The sequence below is a fragment of the Larus michahellis genome, chromosome 2 (genome assembly GCF_964199755.1).
Source record: "Larus michahellis chromosome 2, bLarMic1.1, whole genome shotgun sequence".
In the NCBI taxonomy this organism is placed as follows: domain Eukaryota; kingdom Metazoa; phylum Chordata; class Aves; order Charadriiformes; family Laridae; genus Larus; species Larus michahellis.
This window is the reverse complement of record NC_133897.1, coordinates 15,408,443-15,427,374: the sequence shown is the minus strand read 5'-3', so window position 1 is coordinate 15,427,374 and position 18,932 is coordinate 15,408,443. Positions and strand designations below refer to the sequence as shown.

Below are 18,932 nucleotides of genomic sequence, written 5' to 3'. Positions count from 1 at the left end.
TGTGCTGGGAGCCTAGTAAAGTCCCTCTGGTCAAATTGCACAACACTAGCAATTATACGCTATGTAAATACAAGCCTTTGAGCTGCTTTTAGTGTTCAAAGAAATATTTAATCTTTTCAGGTTTGTAAAAGAGGGTGCTTTATCAGTGCTTAAGTGGGGCCTGTGTGTGCAGCAGAACAGTTTACCAGTGGTTGCTGAGCCCCCGGGAGCTCTGTGGTACGCTGATGTAATTTGCTATAGTTGACGTGAGTAAGGACAAGCTTTGAGGGCCGAAAACTTGCAAGTACAGATCTAGTCTAAGGCATCAGTTTTGGACGTCATCAAACACTGGCGACACTAATCAACTGAGGACAAGGTGGAGTCATGTCGTAGACTGATGAGGAACAATGTGTATTACTTAAATTACTTAAGAGTGGTTGGACTGGATCTTTTTTTTTAATTGTAGATGTTGGCAGAGAAAGGTAAGCGTACAGTGGTGCAGGTTCCTATAGCTTTTGTTCAGGTGAGTGTACCCATATCTAGCCACAAAATGTAGACAATTGTGCTGTAGTATCAAATTATGCAAGATGAAGATGCAGCTTTGCAGAGCCGTGCAGAGAATTGTGTTGCCTGGCTTGCTTGATTCTGGAAGCACTTTGTTGACCTGTAAAATCATGTTCCTGCTGTGAAAAATGTTGTCAGAACTAAATCATGTCCTGAAGCAATGGAAGATCCACAAGATAGGAACCTCCCTTTTCCAAGTCAGAAGCAGTCTTGGTATTTGTGTTCACTGTTGTAATTTGGCTTCGCATGTACTTTTACATGCCAGTTTTGCCTATTAGCATTTTGGCCAGCCTCTACTGCCTGGAAGCTAATGTGCATGTCTCCACGAACGGGTGCAAGCAGGCCTCAGTTTTTCCATGGGGGGAAATACTGTTTAATAGTACCTCTTAAAATCATGCAATAACTTACACCTGGTTTGATGGAAGAAGAGACAGAGCTATCATTATTTAGGACAGAGGCTGCAAATTATCTTTTGACGGACAAGTGCAAAAGAACACTGAAAAAGACTAAAGCTCCTCTGCCAAACTGGAAGCTGGCTGGCTGAAGGCCAGTTCTGGTGCAAAAACTGTGTGGCTTCATTAGGGAAGCGTTGCGCCCAAATGAACAAATCCTGCTGAGCAGGAGGGCAGAGTGCCATGCTGGTGTGGCTACAGAGCTGCCAGGACGGGGCTGGTGGGTACCCTTTCTGCTCCATTCTGAGTGAGGGGTTTGGTCAGTATGCACCTGTCCGTTAGGTGTTTCTACCCAAAACCATCCTGAAATAACTATTTTAACAAAGGAAATAGTAACACTCTACTACACTCTACTCTGCCCTTCTAATCCACTCTGGTGAGACCCCGCCTGGAGTAGTGCATCCAGCTCTGGAGTCCTCAGCACAAGAAGGACATGGACCTGTTGGAATGGGTCCAGGGGAGGGCCATGAAGATGATCAGAGGCTGGAGCACCTCTCGTGTGAGGACAGGCTGAGAAGGTTGGGGTTGTCCAGCCTGGAGAAGAGAAGGCTCCGAGGACACCTTATAGCAGCCTTCCAGTACCTGAAGGGGGCCTACAGGAAAGATGGGGAGGGACTCTTGATCAGGGAGTGTAATGATAGGATGAGGGGTAACAGCCTCAAACTGAAAGAGAGTGGATTTAGATTAGGTATTAGGAAGAAATTATTTACTGTGAGGGTGGTGAGGCACTGGAACTGTGGCTGCCCCATCCCTGGAAGTGTTCAAGGCCAGGCTGGATGGGGCTTTGGGCAACCTGGTCTAGTGGCAGGGGGGTTGGAACTAGATGATCTTTAAGGTCCCTTCCAACCTGAACCATTCTGTGATTCTATGAACACTTTCCCTTTCCCCACAAATTTAGGTTTAATTTCTGAGTGATGCTAAAATGAAGGCTGAGAGAAATTCATCCTTTTGTGTGTTCTCATTGTGAATTGGTTAGAAATTTGTTGTGATTCCTTTCATAGCAGGTACATAGAAGCAGTTCTGCAGAGCTTGTGTGATTTTGATGGCAAACTAAGCCATTCTATTTCTGATGAGATGTATTTTATGTAAGCTGCAAGTAAATCATATTGTTCAAACATCTTAAAACAAATGTGATTTGGAAAGTTGTAAAGTTTCAGGATGAAACTACGAGAAAAATAAAGGGGTGATATTTCCTTAGTACTAGCTCTGCAAGACAGAAGAACAGCTGTTTTTAAGAGCTAGAAACACCTGGCATTAAATTGAATCTTTATCTCTTAGAGCTTGTTCTGTGACACAGGTAAAAGCTTAGCAAGTTATGAAGCATTTTTTTCTGTTATACATCTTTTTTTGTAAAGAAAAAAATTCCACAAAACAGCTATTATGTGTTCATTGGAACCTATATTGCCAGTGTTTCTTAATGAACATCTTTGGTTGAAATGAGAAAAATAACAACTGCTTCCGAAGTAAAGAGCTACGAATTCTCTCCACCAAAAGAAATCACAAAATGATAGAAGATAGTTCTAGAATTCATCTCAAGAGGCTGTTCAGTCTGGTTTCTTGCCTCAGAGAACCTAAGATATTCCTGGCATATGTTTGGTTTACCTCTTCTTTAAAACTTTCAATGATGGACATTCTATCACTGCTTAAGTCACTCAAGCTATCCCTGCCATTAGAAAAAGGTGATAGTTTGGGGTGGGTATTTTTTTGCCATCTCTTCCTCTCATACTTCCATGTCCAGTTTTAGTTTTCCCTAGTTCAATATAAGCCTGCTCTTTCTTATCCCATCCACAATGATCATGGAGGACAACATTCCCTTCTTTGGAACTCCCTTCAGCATGACTTAAGGCCAATATTGTTGCTCTGTTCCTGGAGAAAACCTCTCCAGTCTTTCAGTTTTTCCTTCTAAATTGGGGTTTTCAAACCTCTGATTAATCTTGCTGCTCTTTCCTCCTGACTCTCTGAAATCAGTTCATCTTTCTTGAAATACAGTGGTCAAAACTGGACGTAAAATTCCAGCTGAGCAGAGTGGAAGGGTGCTCTACCCTGTTGTATACATCATAACTCTGTAAGTCCTCTATTATGTTTTCCTTTTTGAATAAGAGAGTCCTTTGCAAGTTAATGTCAGCTGCAAATCCAGCTAAAAATACCTTGATTCTGTTGTCAAAGTTTTGCTCAATATTTTACATTGAGTAGAGCAGACCTCTGTGGAATGTCCCTTACTTCAACCTTCCAATTTGAAAGTAATCCCTGGGTAAGCAGAGTATAGTTTTCCAAGTAGTTTTTACCTGCCATGTTTTCCTTGTTTTGCCCTTTGGGAATTTGATGCGAGATGAAGTCAGAAGTCTTACTGAAGTTGAGAAGCATGATGTCCTCTGAATCTCAACTGGGGTACAAAAATATTGCTATGCCAAGTTGAAGTACCTACAGAGCGTATCCCAGTTCATATCAGTGAGGTGCTTTGGATTTGTAAATATTTGTAATAGCAGACATTGTCAAGGCTCCACACGTGTCCTACGCTCACTGTCATGTTAGCATATGAAGACTTACAAAAGGAGCTATACCAGTCCTTTCTTTCCCCCATGTCATCCATAATGGTGGGACAGAACCTGAGAAGGATCCCATTAATGTTAGAGGGTTTGGCTGATTTCTTCAAAGGTTCTATATTCTTTCTCAGCTCTTCTGATTTTTCTTGCTTAGAGCCTCTCTGACTTGTCTAAATGGAAAAAATTTTGTGTTCAGACATGACGCATTGGAAATGTGAAGCTCCTCTACAATTTTGGGTGTGGACTTATCCCATTGAAATGGGCACAGAAGGGGGTTTCTTTATAGGACAGTGCTGAATACTGAGGTGAGCGATGCTCAGTAACCTCTTTGATCCTTTGCAAGGATGGAGACGGTTCACCTGCAGCATTTTATGGAGATTCAGAAAAGCTTATTTGACTCAACTGTGTGACTTGAGATGTCTTCCGGCTTAGTCAAGCTAGAATACGAAACTGAGGGTGTTTTCCAGTAATTTGGAACAGGCAGAAAATCTATTACCTGGCGTACGATATGGCTGCAGTTGGGCGTCAGAGTAGAGACTGGGAATGTTGATCTACCGATAGGTTAGTTATTCACATGGCCCAAGTGTGTATATATATACCCAAGATAGTAGGTTTACACTTGGCACCGTGTTTCAGACTGGGAGAGGTACCCCTTCCTGCCAAGTTGTTATGAACAGAAAGTGAGGCATGAGACACCACATATTTTTCTGAAGTGTGAAAAGTTCTAAGCTTAACGAAGTGTAACGTGGGCTGAAAACCGTGGAGAGTTCTGTGATGTGGTAGTTTCAGAAATAAGGTGCGTGGCTCTAATTATTGACATGTATCAAATGTTAGAGTGCTGTTTACATAAGAAAATTTAAATCTAGTAGTGGTGTTGCTACGGAGTCGTTTTCTGTTTTTTCACTCATACTCGCCTTGAATGAATCCAGTCCATTTATCTTAAATTTTAGCTAAACCTTTAAAACATGTTGGCACTTAAAATGTAGAATTAAAACTTTCCATGTGTGCTTTTTTTTTTTTTAAATGATGCTGAGACATCTGTACCTCTCCCTTTTTTTCCGAACGCTAAGCAGTCTCATTTTCAGTTGTTTTTAAGTTGCTTTGCCTTTGTCATGCCTGTGGAAGGTACTCAACAGTTTAATCCAGAAATTTGAACTAAGCTGTGGGTAGAATAAAAACTATAAATCACCAGTCCCCTAGTCATTCTCTCTGTATACATCAATGCTAGGTAATACATTTTATGACATTAATGCTTCCGGTGTTTCTAAATTTTCTGTTTATTGCCTCGCTTAACATAATAGCTTGGAAAGTGGATGGATTATGAGCTTCCAAAGTATTACAAAGCACCTTTCCAAACTCCTGGAGAATTTTTGAGAGGGGATAGTATTTTTCCTTTTTTCAGTAAACTTTTTAATTTCCAAGAAAAGCAGTTCAGCCTATGAATTTATTGGTCAAGTTGGGTCACCCTGATTGAATTTGTTGGTGAACTTTGAAATCATTTGAACGTGGTGTTTCTACAACTGCAACAGCTCCAGAAAATGATTTTCTTCAATTAATGGAAGGCTTCGAATGTTCTTCCGCACATAGCTGGGAAAAACAGAAAGATGACTCAGATGCATGTAGGTTTTACCAGGAGTCTGTCTGTTCTGTAGCTAATGAATGCTGCTAAGAAGTCTGCTGCCTATGGAAAATAAAACATTAATGAGATGATGGAGTGCTGGCACCTGAAAAAATAACTGGTTTGGAAATGAGGCAGGGGAAGATGTATTGAGGGAGGAGTCACAGGGCCGCAGCCTGGGTGCTCGGTTGCTCTGAGCTGGTAAATGTCTGTGGATTCCACCGATGGTTCTGCTATTGGTCTCTCCACTGAAACACCGGAAACAACATTCATTGTAAGGCAAATTAAAATTGTCACGTGGATGTGCCAACTGAATTTTAAATCTCTTCTGTTCTAAGTTAAACATGTAATTTGACTGGTCTTTACTGACGCGGGCTCTTGGTCAAGTTATTCACTTGTGTAGGTAGAATAAGCAAGGGTAAAATCAAAAGGCATTAATGACTGATACCTATTATCTGATTAAAATGAAACTATTCTCTTTAGACTGATGGAGTGCTGGCTACTCTGAACAGATGAAGGAGAAGCCCTCTCAAAAAAAAAAAATATTTCAGAAATAAGCAGTGTTGTCAAATGTGGTTTTGTGGATGAGTTTTCCAATCTTTTCCTGTGCTAGTACAGAAATAGGACTGAAATCTGTTGAAAACTTTCATTCTTTTTTCATTTGCGTACCCACTTTCTCTTTCATCCTTTGATCAGTTTTCCTCCTAATAACAATCTATTCTTGATTAATTTTTTTTTTTAATTTTTCCTATTAATTTTTAAGGTATTTTAGTAGTTTTTACCTTAAAGACCTCTTTCCCCTATTTCATTCTTTTAGGTTTTTGGGGTTTTTTGGCATGTGTCTGTGTTTGTGTTTGTTTTTTTTTTATTGTCTTTTCTTCAAGCATGGTTTTGTATCTGTGTAAATCAGTCTTCATTTTTAACATGATTTCTCTCTTCCACTTACTCCTTTGGAATGAGGAAAGAAACATTGGCTTTGTCCATCTTTGCTTTCCAAATGCGTGTATTTAATTTGAGTAATTTTGCAGGGAGATTTTTGCATGTTTTTTTGGGAAGGAGGGATGGAGGGGAGATTGGGACTTGAAAACATTAGGCGAGGCTCAGGCAGGGATTGTTGTGACTTGTGCACTGGTAATTATTTCTGAACTTTCTGAACTGCTTCAAAACATGATCACATTACTGTGTGCGTCACTGTGAGAGATGGAGAAATTTGTTTTTTCTAAATTCTTACATCTCCTCAGAAAATTGTTTTGGTATTACGTAATTGCCATTGTTCTTTTGCATGTTTTTCATAGCATCCTCCTGGGCAGCTGAGAAGGAAGTACAGTTCCTGCTCCACTATTTTCCTGGATGACAGCACAGTCAGTCAACCGAACCTCAAGTATACCATCAAATGGTGGGTTTTATAATTATTTTTTTTGCTAGAACCTACGTTATGTATATGCATATATGTACACATAGTTCTGAGTCATTACTAAGCAAGCTTCACAGATCTTAGTTTTTGAAGTAGTAATTTTTTTTTTAATCCAGTCATGCTCCAGAGGCAGTGACTAGGCTGAGCACATGGTATTACTCTGAGTGTAGGTCTGTGAAGAATCAAACTCCCAATACTGCCTGTCTCACCAGAAGGCAGCAACTAAGAATCTCTCATTCTAGCAGCTGAAATCATTGGGCTTCAATGTTCAGCAGGATACTTGCTTTGGATGAGTTTGCAAAACTTGCTTGGATACTTATTTATCCAGAATTTGGGAATTATCAGAAATCTCTTGAAATAGAAGAGCTCTTTTCTGTTCATGAGAAAATGCTCATTTGCTAAGCTTTCCTTCCAGTGTTGTGTTTGAAATGGAAATCAATTGCCTCCAGATTAATTTCCTTACTGAGTACAAGGGCACTGGCTGTTTATTGCACAGCAGTGGGGAGCTTTTTATGTGGTGTGCACATGGGCTTACCCTTGGGTGACATCTCCAATGTTCATTTCAGGTTTCACTGGTGCCTTTTTACGTTTGGAGAGGAATGAAATTTGTATTTATAGTGTCTTGTTCTTTACATTTTGTACAGTAAAGGGGAAAAATGAGGCAACAAATGCTTGGGCATTTTATGCTGTTTGTTTATTATGACTGCTGATATCTTGAGTTGTTTGCAGGATGGTTACCTTGCTGTACTCAAATGCAAAAGTTTATTGAGACAAAGCCTGTGCTACAAAGACAGGAGAGACAAATATATTCAGACTATCACATCCAAAGCAGTTTGTGCTGTTGGTGGTCACTAAAGCATGTTCTTAATTTTTCTGTGTAAGAAAAAAAAGAGGGGAGTGGAAAAGAGATTTACAGTCACACTGACACCTAATTCCTCGTAATTTATTTCTGCCTGAAATAATCTTGCTTTTCCTCAAGTTTTCTTTATTGGTAACTTTAAAATCAGATGAACACTGGAAAAATGTTTTTAGTTTTTGAGGTGTGTTTTTTTTTCTTCCTGGAATCTCATACTCTTCTCTAAAATTCTTTGCATGCAGATTTTTCTAAGTGCATCCTTTTTTTGGGGGGTGGGGGTGGTTCTGGTCCCTTTTAGCATTGGAACCGAGACTGTTTTTGGAAAGAAGAGGTGGGTTTAGTTGGCTGCAGCAGCCGAGAAACATTTTCAGTGGGCCACGGTGGCCAGCAGCAGCCTTGTGAAAGGGGAGGCAGAAAGACAAGCTGGGGCGGCGGGCAAAGTGGTGGCATTTGGGAGAGATGGGGGGTGGGTGGCGGGGGGCAGAGCTGCAGGGGGGTGTGGGTGGACGTCGGGCTGGAAGAGCCGGCCCTGGCGTGGGAAGGGTTGGGAGCTGCAAGGGGTCGGAGGGTTTGAAAAGGGGTTATGTGGGGTGAGAAACTGGAGTCTGGCACAGGAGGCCTCTGGGTGAGGAGTCTTCATCTCCTCTGCTCGCCTCTCTGGCTGCACACTTAACAGATTTAAGGGTGGGGAGATTGCAGGATTATTGCTTTTGTAGTACAGCTTCGTTTCTTGCTCCCATCCTGGCAATATCCGCAGATAAATGACTATTGCACGTAGGTAAATCTATGAGGGATGTATTTCGGCCGGTTCATTTATTTCTTCTGGGTGACGTTAGGCACTGGTTTGTTTAAAATATTAGCACGTCTACTGGAGATCTGCGGCATCGGTGGGGTGGCCAGGGCAGGGTGATGGAAAGCCCCATAAGCTTCTTTCCTGCACACTGAGGGCTAGCTGTACCAGTGTGTACAAAGCAGAATAAAACTTGGATCTGAGATTTTTATAGATAGATCTATAAATCTGTAGTTTTATAATAGATAGATCTATTACAGCTCTGATACTTTCAGATTCTGATACAGATTTCTAAATAGTAAATATTTTCTAAACTTAATTTGACATTTTGTTACAAAAGCAACCATATGGGCACCAAGCAGAGCTCTGCACGTAGATTCTTGCATCTACTTTCATAAAGTGAACTGGAGCTGCAAGTGTGTTCCTAGGGGCGTAATTTAAAATTAAATTTTAGCAGTGATTCATTTTGTGAATAGCTTTCAGTCAAATTAAATTCATTCATAAATGTGGTTTTTGTGTTCAGCAAGGGCTGTGTCCTTTAAATGTCCACAGTACACAGTATCTCTTAAATAACTTAATTCCTTAAATATGTATTGATAGAAAAAAATCAAATTTAAAATGCATTTATGATCTAAAAACTGCTAATGCAGCCAGGTAAAAGCTATAATACTTATACAACGTTAGTAAAATATATTTACTTGCAACTAAGAAAAAATATTTTCCACTGCATGGCTGTTCAAAAAAAATCAACCAACCACCAAACCTGAAGTAATTTAAAATTCTACTAATGATGTAGCTCCAGCATATTGTTTTCCTAACACATAGTATGTCAGTTTTCATGTAAAAATTCTGTAATAAAATCACAGAGGAACCAAGCGACTCTTTTAAAAGGCCTTTTATGGAAAGAAAAGGGGGGGAATTTTGCGTCAGTGTAAGACATCAGCATCTTACAGTGAATCACTGACAAAACAAACTATCAACAAATAGAATCGGTGAACTCCCTCCTCCTTCCTTGTCAGTTTTGGCTGGGTTTTATGCTGCTGGAACAAATAAGGAGGATGCTGATTCTGCTTTATCCTTCAGTAAAGCTCTGTCATGTGTAAAGCATATGTCCTGCGATAAAGCTGGAGTCGTGAGTTTGAAACTGGAGCATAACCATGAGAAGCCACGTCTTAATTCTCTTCATTCTCAACCGTTAATGAGATCAGTTAGATGTGTACTTAATTAAAACTGTAGCTTTCTCTGAATATAAGGATGCATGTCGTCTTTGCACAGAATAGAGAGAGAGGTACTTGGGTGTGTGGTTGAGAACATGGGAAATGCGTAATGCGGTAAGTTATTCAGGGAGTCGTCTTTCCAGAGATCAAATAAGTTACTTGATGCCATAAGGCTGTAGAAGCCTGGTATTTGGGTCTGGTGTGTGAGTGGCTACATAGAAAGACAGGCAAAAGTTATTGGATTTAAATATAAAATCATAAACCAATGGTGATTAAAGCATTTCATGTCAGCCTGGCAGCATTAGCAAGCAATAAAAGAGAATGTCCAGTGCCTGTGATGCTTTATCGTCAACCTTGGAAGTCAGTGGGAGTTTTATTATTCACTTTAGTAGAATATGGCATTAAATGGAAGGTATGTGCAATTCGTTATGTGGAATATGAGGGGTTTTGTAAGGTATTTCGTTACTAGTGAAAAAGAGGCACTCGGAGTGGGCTGAACAAATATTACAAAATTGTCTATTTACAGCAGTTTTCCTGGTATCTAACAGTGAACAGAAGAAAATAGGCTGTTGAGCATCCTTTTTGTCATGCTTTGTGCTGGGTTTTAATTTGCGTGTTAATATGACAAATAATTTCATTTGGCAGTTCTGAGATATTAACTCTGTATTTTTCTTTACAGTGTAGCTCTTGCAATATATTACCACATCAAAAACAGGTATGTGAATAATGAAATCTTGTACTGAAAATATCTTTAATCAAAATAAATGGTCTGCCCAAACCCTAAAAATCCATGCTCTGTTTCTTTCAACATGTTTTGGGTAGTAGTTTTCTTATTTCCCATGTTAGAAATGTGAAACAGTTTCTTTTATATTTTTATATATATATTATTTTGCTTAGAACAATAAAAATCAGAGGATTATGTACAATAAAAATCTGGAAGCATAGTTCAGCATTGAAAAACTTTGATGATTCGGTGTTTAGTTTTATATGCACTGGACACATCTGCATTGTTGCATATGTTGCAATTACATATAGAGAAATCTGAATAGTGTCTTTCAGATTTATTTTTTTAGACTATACCTTTGTAAATTTAACTGTAAAACCATGGTCAGTTAATGTTAATGGATTTTGAAATAAAACCCATTAATTATACAATGAGTGGCATTGTGAATAGATGTAATTCAAGATGCCTCAGAAACAGAGCAGGTCCTGGCTTATCTCTTCTGGTGTCGCATGTTTTAGATCTCTGCTTAGTCAAGATGATTAAAATTGAATAGAAAATAGGTTCTCTAAAAAGTAACTTGGTATATAAATTAACTTTCTTCATATTGAATTGTGCTTTTGTATCTTAAATTCCATGTTCTCGTGATATGTCACAGTATCATAAAATAATATTTCCTGACATCTCTAATAAGAGATTCTGTAAATACTTTAAGTGACTTTTGTGTCCATGGCTTTTCAATGTGTCTTTTCAGAGAACTTGGCTTAGATCTCGATCTAACAAGCCACTTACACATTTTTTTTTCTTCTGGACTGTAAGAAGTCCGACTAGAACAAAAGGAATTACTCATAAATTTAAAGTTAAGCTGGTACGTCATTTGGGACCATGTTTCAGGTCACTGGAACCCATCACACTTCTTGAAACAAGGCTGACATCTAAAGAGAAACCTTTGGAAGTGCACAAGGGCAGAAAGGTTTAGGGCTTGATCCCTGCTGAAGGCTCTGAAAGCTCTTAGAAGACTTTCCAAGATGTCAGTGGGCCTTGGACTGAAACATGGTGATATGTAAAGCAAAAGTTGGAGTGAAATCTTTTTGCTAACTTTTAATCTCATTTCCCAGGAAATGAGGCATTAGCTGATCATGCTTGAATTACTTGTTTATCCATCTGTGGTTCCCTTTTTCCCCTCTCCTCCCTTATCCCTGGGTTAGTTGGGCTAACTAATCAATTTTTACTACATTTGACTAAATAGTAGAGATCTCAAAGATAATCAGACTCTAAAGTTTTATGGAAATAAGTTCGTCTGAAACACTCTGTTAAGTGTGATGCCAGATGAGTAAAAGGCTCAGGAGAACAGGGCACGTTAGGTACCACAAAGGGTGAGAAACGAGTTAGAGCTCACAGTCGGGCAGGAGGAGCCCAGAGCCACAGGAATTCAGAGCCAAAGTACACAAGATTCGCTTCGTGCAGATTGCCATGGAGCTGATTTTAGCCTGCAGTGGAATATGCCTATTTGTGGTCTTACAGAACTTGATGCAAATTTGACCTACAACTAGTAGGCAGAGAGGCTAAACCTTTATAAAATAGAGGGTCCCATGTCAGTGTCTTGAAAGCGAACCCATTCTGAATCTTATCTTCTTGGGAAACTTGCTATCTGTGCTTTCAGTTTTGGAATGGAGATTTGATTTATTCCGGAAGAACTGGGTGCTGCTTCTCCCTTCTGAAGCTGCCCGGGGTGGGGAGATGTGATGTGAACGTGCCCTCTGCCGCACTCGGGACAGACGGTCTTGGCAGTGATGCTGGGGTGGGCTCGCGTACGTCAATTAACGACTCTGAAGTGAAGGATGTGAAATGATTGTTCTGTCTTCGGTTGGCTGTCATTTAGGAACGGAGGGACAACCCGATAACAGCATTCAGTTGTACTTGCTGCTGAAACAGCAACAGCAAAACATATGTTCTGTTTCCTGCCATTATAGGAGAAAAGGAAGTTGTTGACGTATGTGGTAGATTTTGGTTCATTATGGAGGGTGGGGAAGTAAGAAACCACTGTAACTCTTAGGCTCAAGGTTGGTTTTGACAGAAAATTAGTCGACCACCTGCTTTGCCAGAAAAGAATTCTTTTCAGACAGAATTTATTTGTTCCTCTATCCTGCACAGTTGGCTTGAAACTAAATTACTTATATATTATAATATATATTACTTACATATTATATATAATATTCTAAACTCTCACCAATCCCAGTTTTTTAGAAACTGTACATGAAACAGAATATTCCTTCATATGTTTCCCACATTTCATTTGATTGTAACGTTCTAGTTATCACTCCTTTTCCCAGTGTCTCCTATCATTGTTACATTGATTGGCTTCCTGCAGCTTTTGTTGTGCTTAGCTATTCAACAAGTGTAAAAGACTACACCTGTCTTGTTGTCAGAGGAATGCATAAGTATTGGTGAATTTCCTAATTCAATAAATAAAATAAAATAAACCCCAACACACTAAACGAGAAAAATGCTTCGATCAATTAGTAGATGGTTCATTTTTGAAAGACAACAATGTCAACTTGTTCTAATGAAGACGAAAACCTATTAACTCTTTTTTTTTGTGTGTAATAGATTTTTTGAGGGCAATCACCTATGCCTTCATAGCATGCAGCAGCTACAGCATGAAGAAATAAAATAGGAAATTCTTTCTTTCTCTCTTCTCATTGTGAAGGACCACAGTTTACTGTAGCACATCGATGATTCCAGTGAGACTACTTCTGCATTAAGATACTAGCCTTTTTTATATCGGGGTAAAAGAGTCTGGCCTAAAATCCTTCCTCATTAGGAATTTTCTAGTAATTATCGCAATCTATTTTTGTTTGTTTGTTTTAATTTAGGGACTCCTTTTTTTTAAAAAAAAAAATAAAACAACAAACCAAAACCCCCACAGTGTTTATTTCCAGTGTCAGCAGGCTTTATAGCAAAAAAAAAAAAAAAAGGTGACCTTCAGATGTTGAGGTTTAAATATTAGCTGCTAAGTAGTACATTTTGTAGACATGAATTCAGTGAAGAACTCGTGTTTCCGTGCTCTGAGACACGTGCTATCGAGTAAAGATAGAAGACATATTCAGTGGTTTTTCTCTTAAGAACTCTGTGACCAGGGATGCTATAAATAAAGATGGGATTGTATTAAGTAGGTCACATGGATGCGTCTGTCCAGAAAGCGTCCAGTTCTAACTGGTACTGTTATACCACTCGCTTCTGTGATTGTTAGTGTTCCTGCCAATATTACACACAGCAAAAATCTCATATTGCAAACTGGATGTTAGTCTGAATCAACTTGCATGTTGATCTTGAGCAACAGGGATCTGAGAGAGTAAATACCAAATAAAACCAATGAATAGGAATATTATTTTGTCTGATTTTTTTTTTTATGTAGTCTGTTTTGCTTTCAGAAATCATTAGTAGGATAGGGTTTTCCAAATAAATAAAAAGTGAAGTGTGTAAGTATTAACTAAAGGATAACTGTAAAAATAGCGTTGCATATTTGTAAATGTTCATGATGTTGACAATAAAGGAGGAAGAGATTGCAAGGATTGACACGATGAGGTTAAGAACAGGAGAGTAAGCTGGGCTGATTTTACTGTAAGGTTATAGTAGTACCTTTTAGGCTGTGAAAAAGCCTCACAGTAGAGAGCACAAAAGCTGTGCGTCCTGGGCATTGAAAGCTAAAAATTTTAGCCTACTTTGTAATATGGATTTCATATTACACGTGAACCTTATGGCAGAATAAGTTTCTGCCAACTTCTCTTTGCAAATCACATTTCTGCAGTGTTTCTAAGCGCTCCGCAGCATGAAGGGTATTGGAGTTTTAACAATGTGCTTATGTCTGTGAGAGCTGTGTGCTGTCGTGTTCGGATAATGACACTGCTTTGGTTTTAATACTTTTTAGGGACACAGACGGAAGAATGCTCTTAGATATTTTTGATGAAAACCTTCATCCCCTCTCGGTAAGTTCGTCTGCCTCTTCTTCCCTTTCGTGTGAAGCGTCTTTCTTTCTGCCTGCTTCGTTTTGTTTCAGTCACCTATTTGGAAGTATTTCTTCCTTAGAAATCCGAAGTGCCACCAGACTATGACAAACATGACCCAGAGCAGAAACAGATTTACCGCTTTGTTCGGACGTTGTTCAGTGCTGCTCAACTGACTGCTGAATGTGCCATTGTCACCCTGGTGAGTGTCTGAGAGATGACATCAACGATCTGACAGACCCAGTTTGTTCCCAAAGCGTGGGTTTGTGTGATTTAATAAGTCTAGGTGCTGCCAGGGAATTTTTTTCTCACCGTGGAGACCAAGGGAATTTCTCGATGGGAAGAGATGCTACGGTTCATGTTCTCGGGGAGAGTAAGTGATGGAAGAGGAGATTGGGTAACATGCGACACAGAAGCCGGGGTTACGTCTTGCCCTCACAGTGATAATGTTACAGGCCACCAAGGTGACTAATAGAAAACACAGGTGGCATAAGTGCTCCGAACAAGAAGCAATGTTAAAAGCAGAAAGGCTTCCACTTTTGGGGGGGGTTTGCTGTGTATCATTGTAGCTCCCAGCAGAGGCTCAGGAACAGCTGTAGGTAATTTAATAGCACTGAGAAGAATTGATGGGCCCGTGAAGGATTCGGTGAGTGACTGGGACATGTTGATGATGGCTCTTTTTAACTTGCACAGTACTTGTCTTTCAGGACCATGTCATAGGATTGAACAATTGTACTCAAGACTGAAGTTTAGCTACTTAAAAATAGCATGACACAAAAGAAGGTTGAGATTTTCAGCTGGTGTGGATCAGCATAGCAATGTGGATTAAAGGAGCTAAAGTGATCTCCACCAGCTGAGAATTTCTTAATTTTCCTGAAATTTTTATCTTGCCAACTCTGACAAGCCTCTTCAGTTTTCAGGCACGATTTTGGCCATGTTCTTGACTCAGAGATCTTAAAAGAACAAAATGTTTTTTTACCATCACAACATGTGGTTTCATGACAGCTTTGTTATGCGCTTTAGATAGAAGAAGGGGAAATTGGAGAAGGTGGATTTTGAAGCCCAGACCTACTCATTTCCTCTGTTAATCTCTCTCCCTTGGCTTCTAAGATTAGTTGGCAGGCTTTTCTTCTTCAGACAGTCAGAATGAATTGTACTAGCCAGTACAGAACAGGAATATGAGAGAAATAGGGCAAGAAACGCCCTGCAGTGCTCCACCCTTACATTTTGAAGTATTGCTCTACCTAGTTACTTGACCCAGCCATTACTTGTTTGCTGAAATGACATTTTTTCTGTCTCTCTCACATTAATTGCACTAAGTACTTGTCCTTCTCCCTTTTCTTCCTAAGTGTTTTCTGCTGGAGGAAAGATAGGTTGTGTGAATCAGTGTGTTCTTGTGTAATTTAATTAATCTGCTGTCACATACAGTGGAACCTTGTAGTTATCTGTTGTTCGATCTTAGGTTATTTGATCAATGAGGGCGCTGTTTAGTAGAAAGGAAGAAAGCTTTTTTTTTTTAATAACAATACCTTCCTGTTATTGCAATGCATGGAAAGTTCTTCCCCTCAAATCTTGTTAACTCAGGCAAATATTTCAGTATCTTTCATTTGTAACTATTTTGCCTCTTCTGGTTCTCATGTGGTTTCTCTGCAAGTAACTCTTTTGGTGTGATCTGCAATGAAGTATAAATGTTTTTAACTCATTTGTTATATTGCAGAGGTAGTTCCTGTAGCTGTTAGTGCTTGAAAACTTCGGTGCCTTGGGTTTTTTACCCAACACAACGATCACAGATAAACGGTTTTATAGCCTAGTTCTCAAAGCAGCCATGCAGATGTTTGAGGATAGGTTTGGTGCAAGCGATCAGTGTTACTGTTCTGCTATTCTTGCCCATGTTTTCAGGGTAACAGCACCTGTCTGACCGCTCTTTCCAGAAAGCTTCAGAGTTTTTTGATAAATAGTATTTTACCAGTACGAAATTCTGCTGCTGCTGCTCTCGGTTTCCTCTACACTTCTAGATCCCATTTCTTTATTTGTTAGTGTCATCAGGAGGGGCCCCAGAGACAGATCGTGTTGTTTCTGGCACGTTCAAATGTGGAAATTAATCTGTGAAAAAGCAATCAACCCTTCCGCCCTCCCCACGCTCCTGAAATCTTAATAGTGTTGATACAGCTATTTATGAACGCTCCAAGTGCTTTCGAGTTTGATACCCTGTCTGGAGAAGGAGAGCGCAGCATTCCCTGCTGGAGCTTATGTTTTGCCATAGTCTGGCCGTCCGTGGGGTGCAATCTGATAGCCCTGTCTGCCACTTGCTCCTCCTGGGAGCGTTGCCAGAAGGCAGGAAGGATATCTGTGGAGATCACAGTACATTTTGAACAAGATGCTACAACTATTATCTTTCTTCCACTCGCTCTAATTCTTTTTAAACAGTGCTAACCACCCCTTTTTACTGCCCACATTATTAACGTGGTCTAAGGTGTGTAGTTGAATGCACTCCCTGTTTGTCTTTTTACGTGCCATTAGCCAGGTAGAAGCAGCAGTTACAATTGGTCCTACAGCAGGCTGTACGTTCAGCACAGGAGCTGAGTAACTGTGAAACTTCAGACTGTTAGATAAGCTAGTCTCCAGCAAAAAGCCAGCATTGTGTTGCTTCGAGCACTTAATTAAAATATTTCAATTAAAGCCTCCACTATTACAGCAAAAGCAATTTATAATTAAACAAAAAATTTAATTTTCACACAGCCTCCAGAGCTGCCAGGAGATTTCCCATACTGATAGGTGAAAAATTAAAATCTAGGGTTGAAACAATTAAATACTAATTCACATTATTTATTTATAAAATAATACCATAAGAATAAAATTAGTTTCAAGAATCAATTGTGTTGCTGATTTAAAGTCTTGCAAGTAATGCGTTTTGTCCCAGTGAACAGCTGAACTGTACTCTGTGACCGGACTTTGTGGGAAGAATAGTGCTCGTGTGCTTCTCCTTTGACCCAGAGTGTTCCCATCCTTGCTAACACTGAGAAATGCCGGTCTCTTCACCGTCTCCTCCAGTGCAGAGGTGACAAGTTGTACTTATGTTAATCTATTAATTGGATAACAACTAAAAATGTGGGCAGGAGCGTTATCAGGAAAACAATACAGTGTTTGCATGTTGTGAGAATGAAATATTTATGCTTTGTTCTTTTGTTCTGTAAAAATGAAACAACCTTGTTAAGTAGACATGAAGAGGAGAATGGTCCAAGTTTTCTGCTTTGCCTTGGCGTGACTTTGAGTTTTGTGCAAATAGGCCAAATCTAAGGCTCCTAATATATCTCAGTGTCCATAATAGTTTCAGAGAGGATACATTTTGCATTTGCAAATAGGCAAATATGCTAGGTCTGTATGCTATAGACTGATCAGTTACAGCCGTAATGTAAGTACATACAGTACGTCAGCTGAATTATTTTGGTGAAGTTCAGAGAGTGTGCTTTTGAAATATGTTACAAAGTTCATACTGTGACTGAGAAGATTTGGTATTGGGAAATTTGAAATTTGAAGTATCTAACAATAAATTCTCCTTGGGAAAGGCAGGTATTTAATGAATCCAGGCAGATATTCCTGAGTTCTTATTGTACTCTCCAGTCACATTTTCAGCAACTAGGTAGAGAATATTGTTGAACTGTGTTGTGAAAATTATAGTATTTGAGAAGAATTTTGTTTTTTGTGTGTTTGGAGGAAAGGTTAAAGCTTTGATTTCCTTTCACTGGAATATTTTTGACTTTTAAATGCTGATAAAATGCCTTTTCTTTTTTAATATTTCAATTGAAGTATCAAAACCCTTTTATTTGTATAAAAGAAAACAAAAACACAAAAGAAAGTGATCAGAGACCATAGAGACACTTGATCTGCCGCCAAGGTCCTTTTCAGCTGGCCCAGTATAACTACCAATCCTTACGAGGCTAATGGAAGATACAGGTTCCTCTGAAGACCTCAGAGTACAGTGCAAAGTACTGTTTATTGCCTGGTTTGAGAGCTGTCACTCTCCATCCAGTAACCATACGGGATCATCAGTGAGGTTGGGTGAGCAAGGCAAAACACTGAAGCCAGGCTCCGCCTTGTGTAAGAAGTCCATGAGCAGAGTCGTGTGTATCCAGCATTGTTGGTGACCACTTTTGTCCTGGGCTTCAAGCATTCCCTGGGAGGTGGACGAAACCCACCACTTTGCCACATCTGAGGAGGGTCTCCCAGGCACAGAGAGAAGGTCTCTCCACCCGTGCTGTGGATCCTCAGTCCCTTGGCAGCTGGGCGCATGGGTCAGGGTACACTCCAGAGAAGGGCAGGAAGAACATGGCTTTGTGCCTGTGCTTCAGGCACTGGTGGGAGCAGAAGACTCAGGTTCTAGTCCCTGGTTTTAGGACTATTCTCATCTTTTGACTACAGTCTAATATACAACAAAGGTATCATTATCGGTTAATACCTACATGTCTGTCAGTCAAATCTTGCTTTAGGCCTACTGGGATATACACTTTATAAAAAGAGAATACTGAAGCTGGAGGAGGGGGATTTTTTTTTTTTTTCAAGTCCCCAAGAGAAGAGGACATTCATTCAAAGAATGGGTGTCTGTTTTCTGAGGCATCTCTAAGGGCTTCTGTGTGGGCAAAGAATGAATGCTGATCCCAGTTTTAGACTGGAAAGTCGATGTTGCCTAATAGTTTGAATGCATTTTATGTGTATTATAGATCTTTGTCTTAAAATGAGTAAATTATGGGGCAAACCTGGAGATGTGTGACTT

The 18,932-nt window shown here is 39.7% G+C and overlaps 1 protein-coding gene across 3 annotated transcripts in view; it reads left to right on the top strand.

Annotated features, from left to right (window-relative positions):
- The window catches only part of CCNY (cyclin Y), a 128,277-nt gene that overhangs the window by 88,470 nt on the left and 20,875 nt on the right, over positions 1-18,932 (top strand). For all 3 annotated transcript variants that reach the window (XM_074574201.1, XM_074574204.1, XM_074574203.1), the window contains 4 exons: positions 6,452-6,552; positions 10,113-10,148; positions 14,086-14,143; positions 14,244-14,363. In XM_074574201.1, the coding sequence (XP_074430302.1) occupies positions 6,452-6,552; positions 10,113-10,148; positions 14,086-14,143; positions 14,244-14,363 (315 nt within the window). The remainder of the gene's footprint in view (positions 1-6,451; positions 6,553-10,112; positions 10,149-14,085; positions 14,144-14,243; positions 14,364-18,932) is intronic.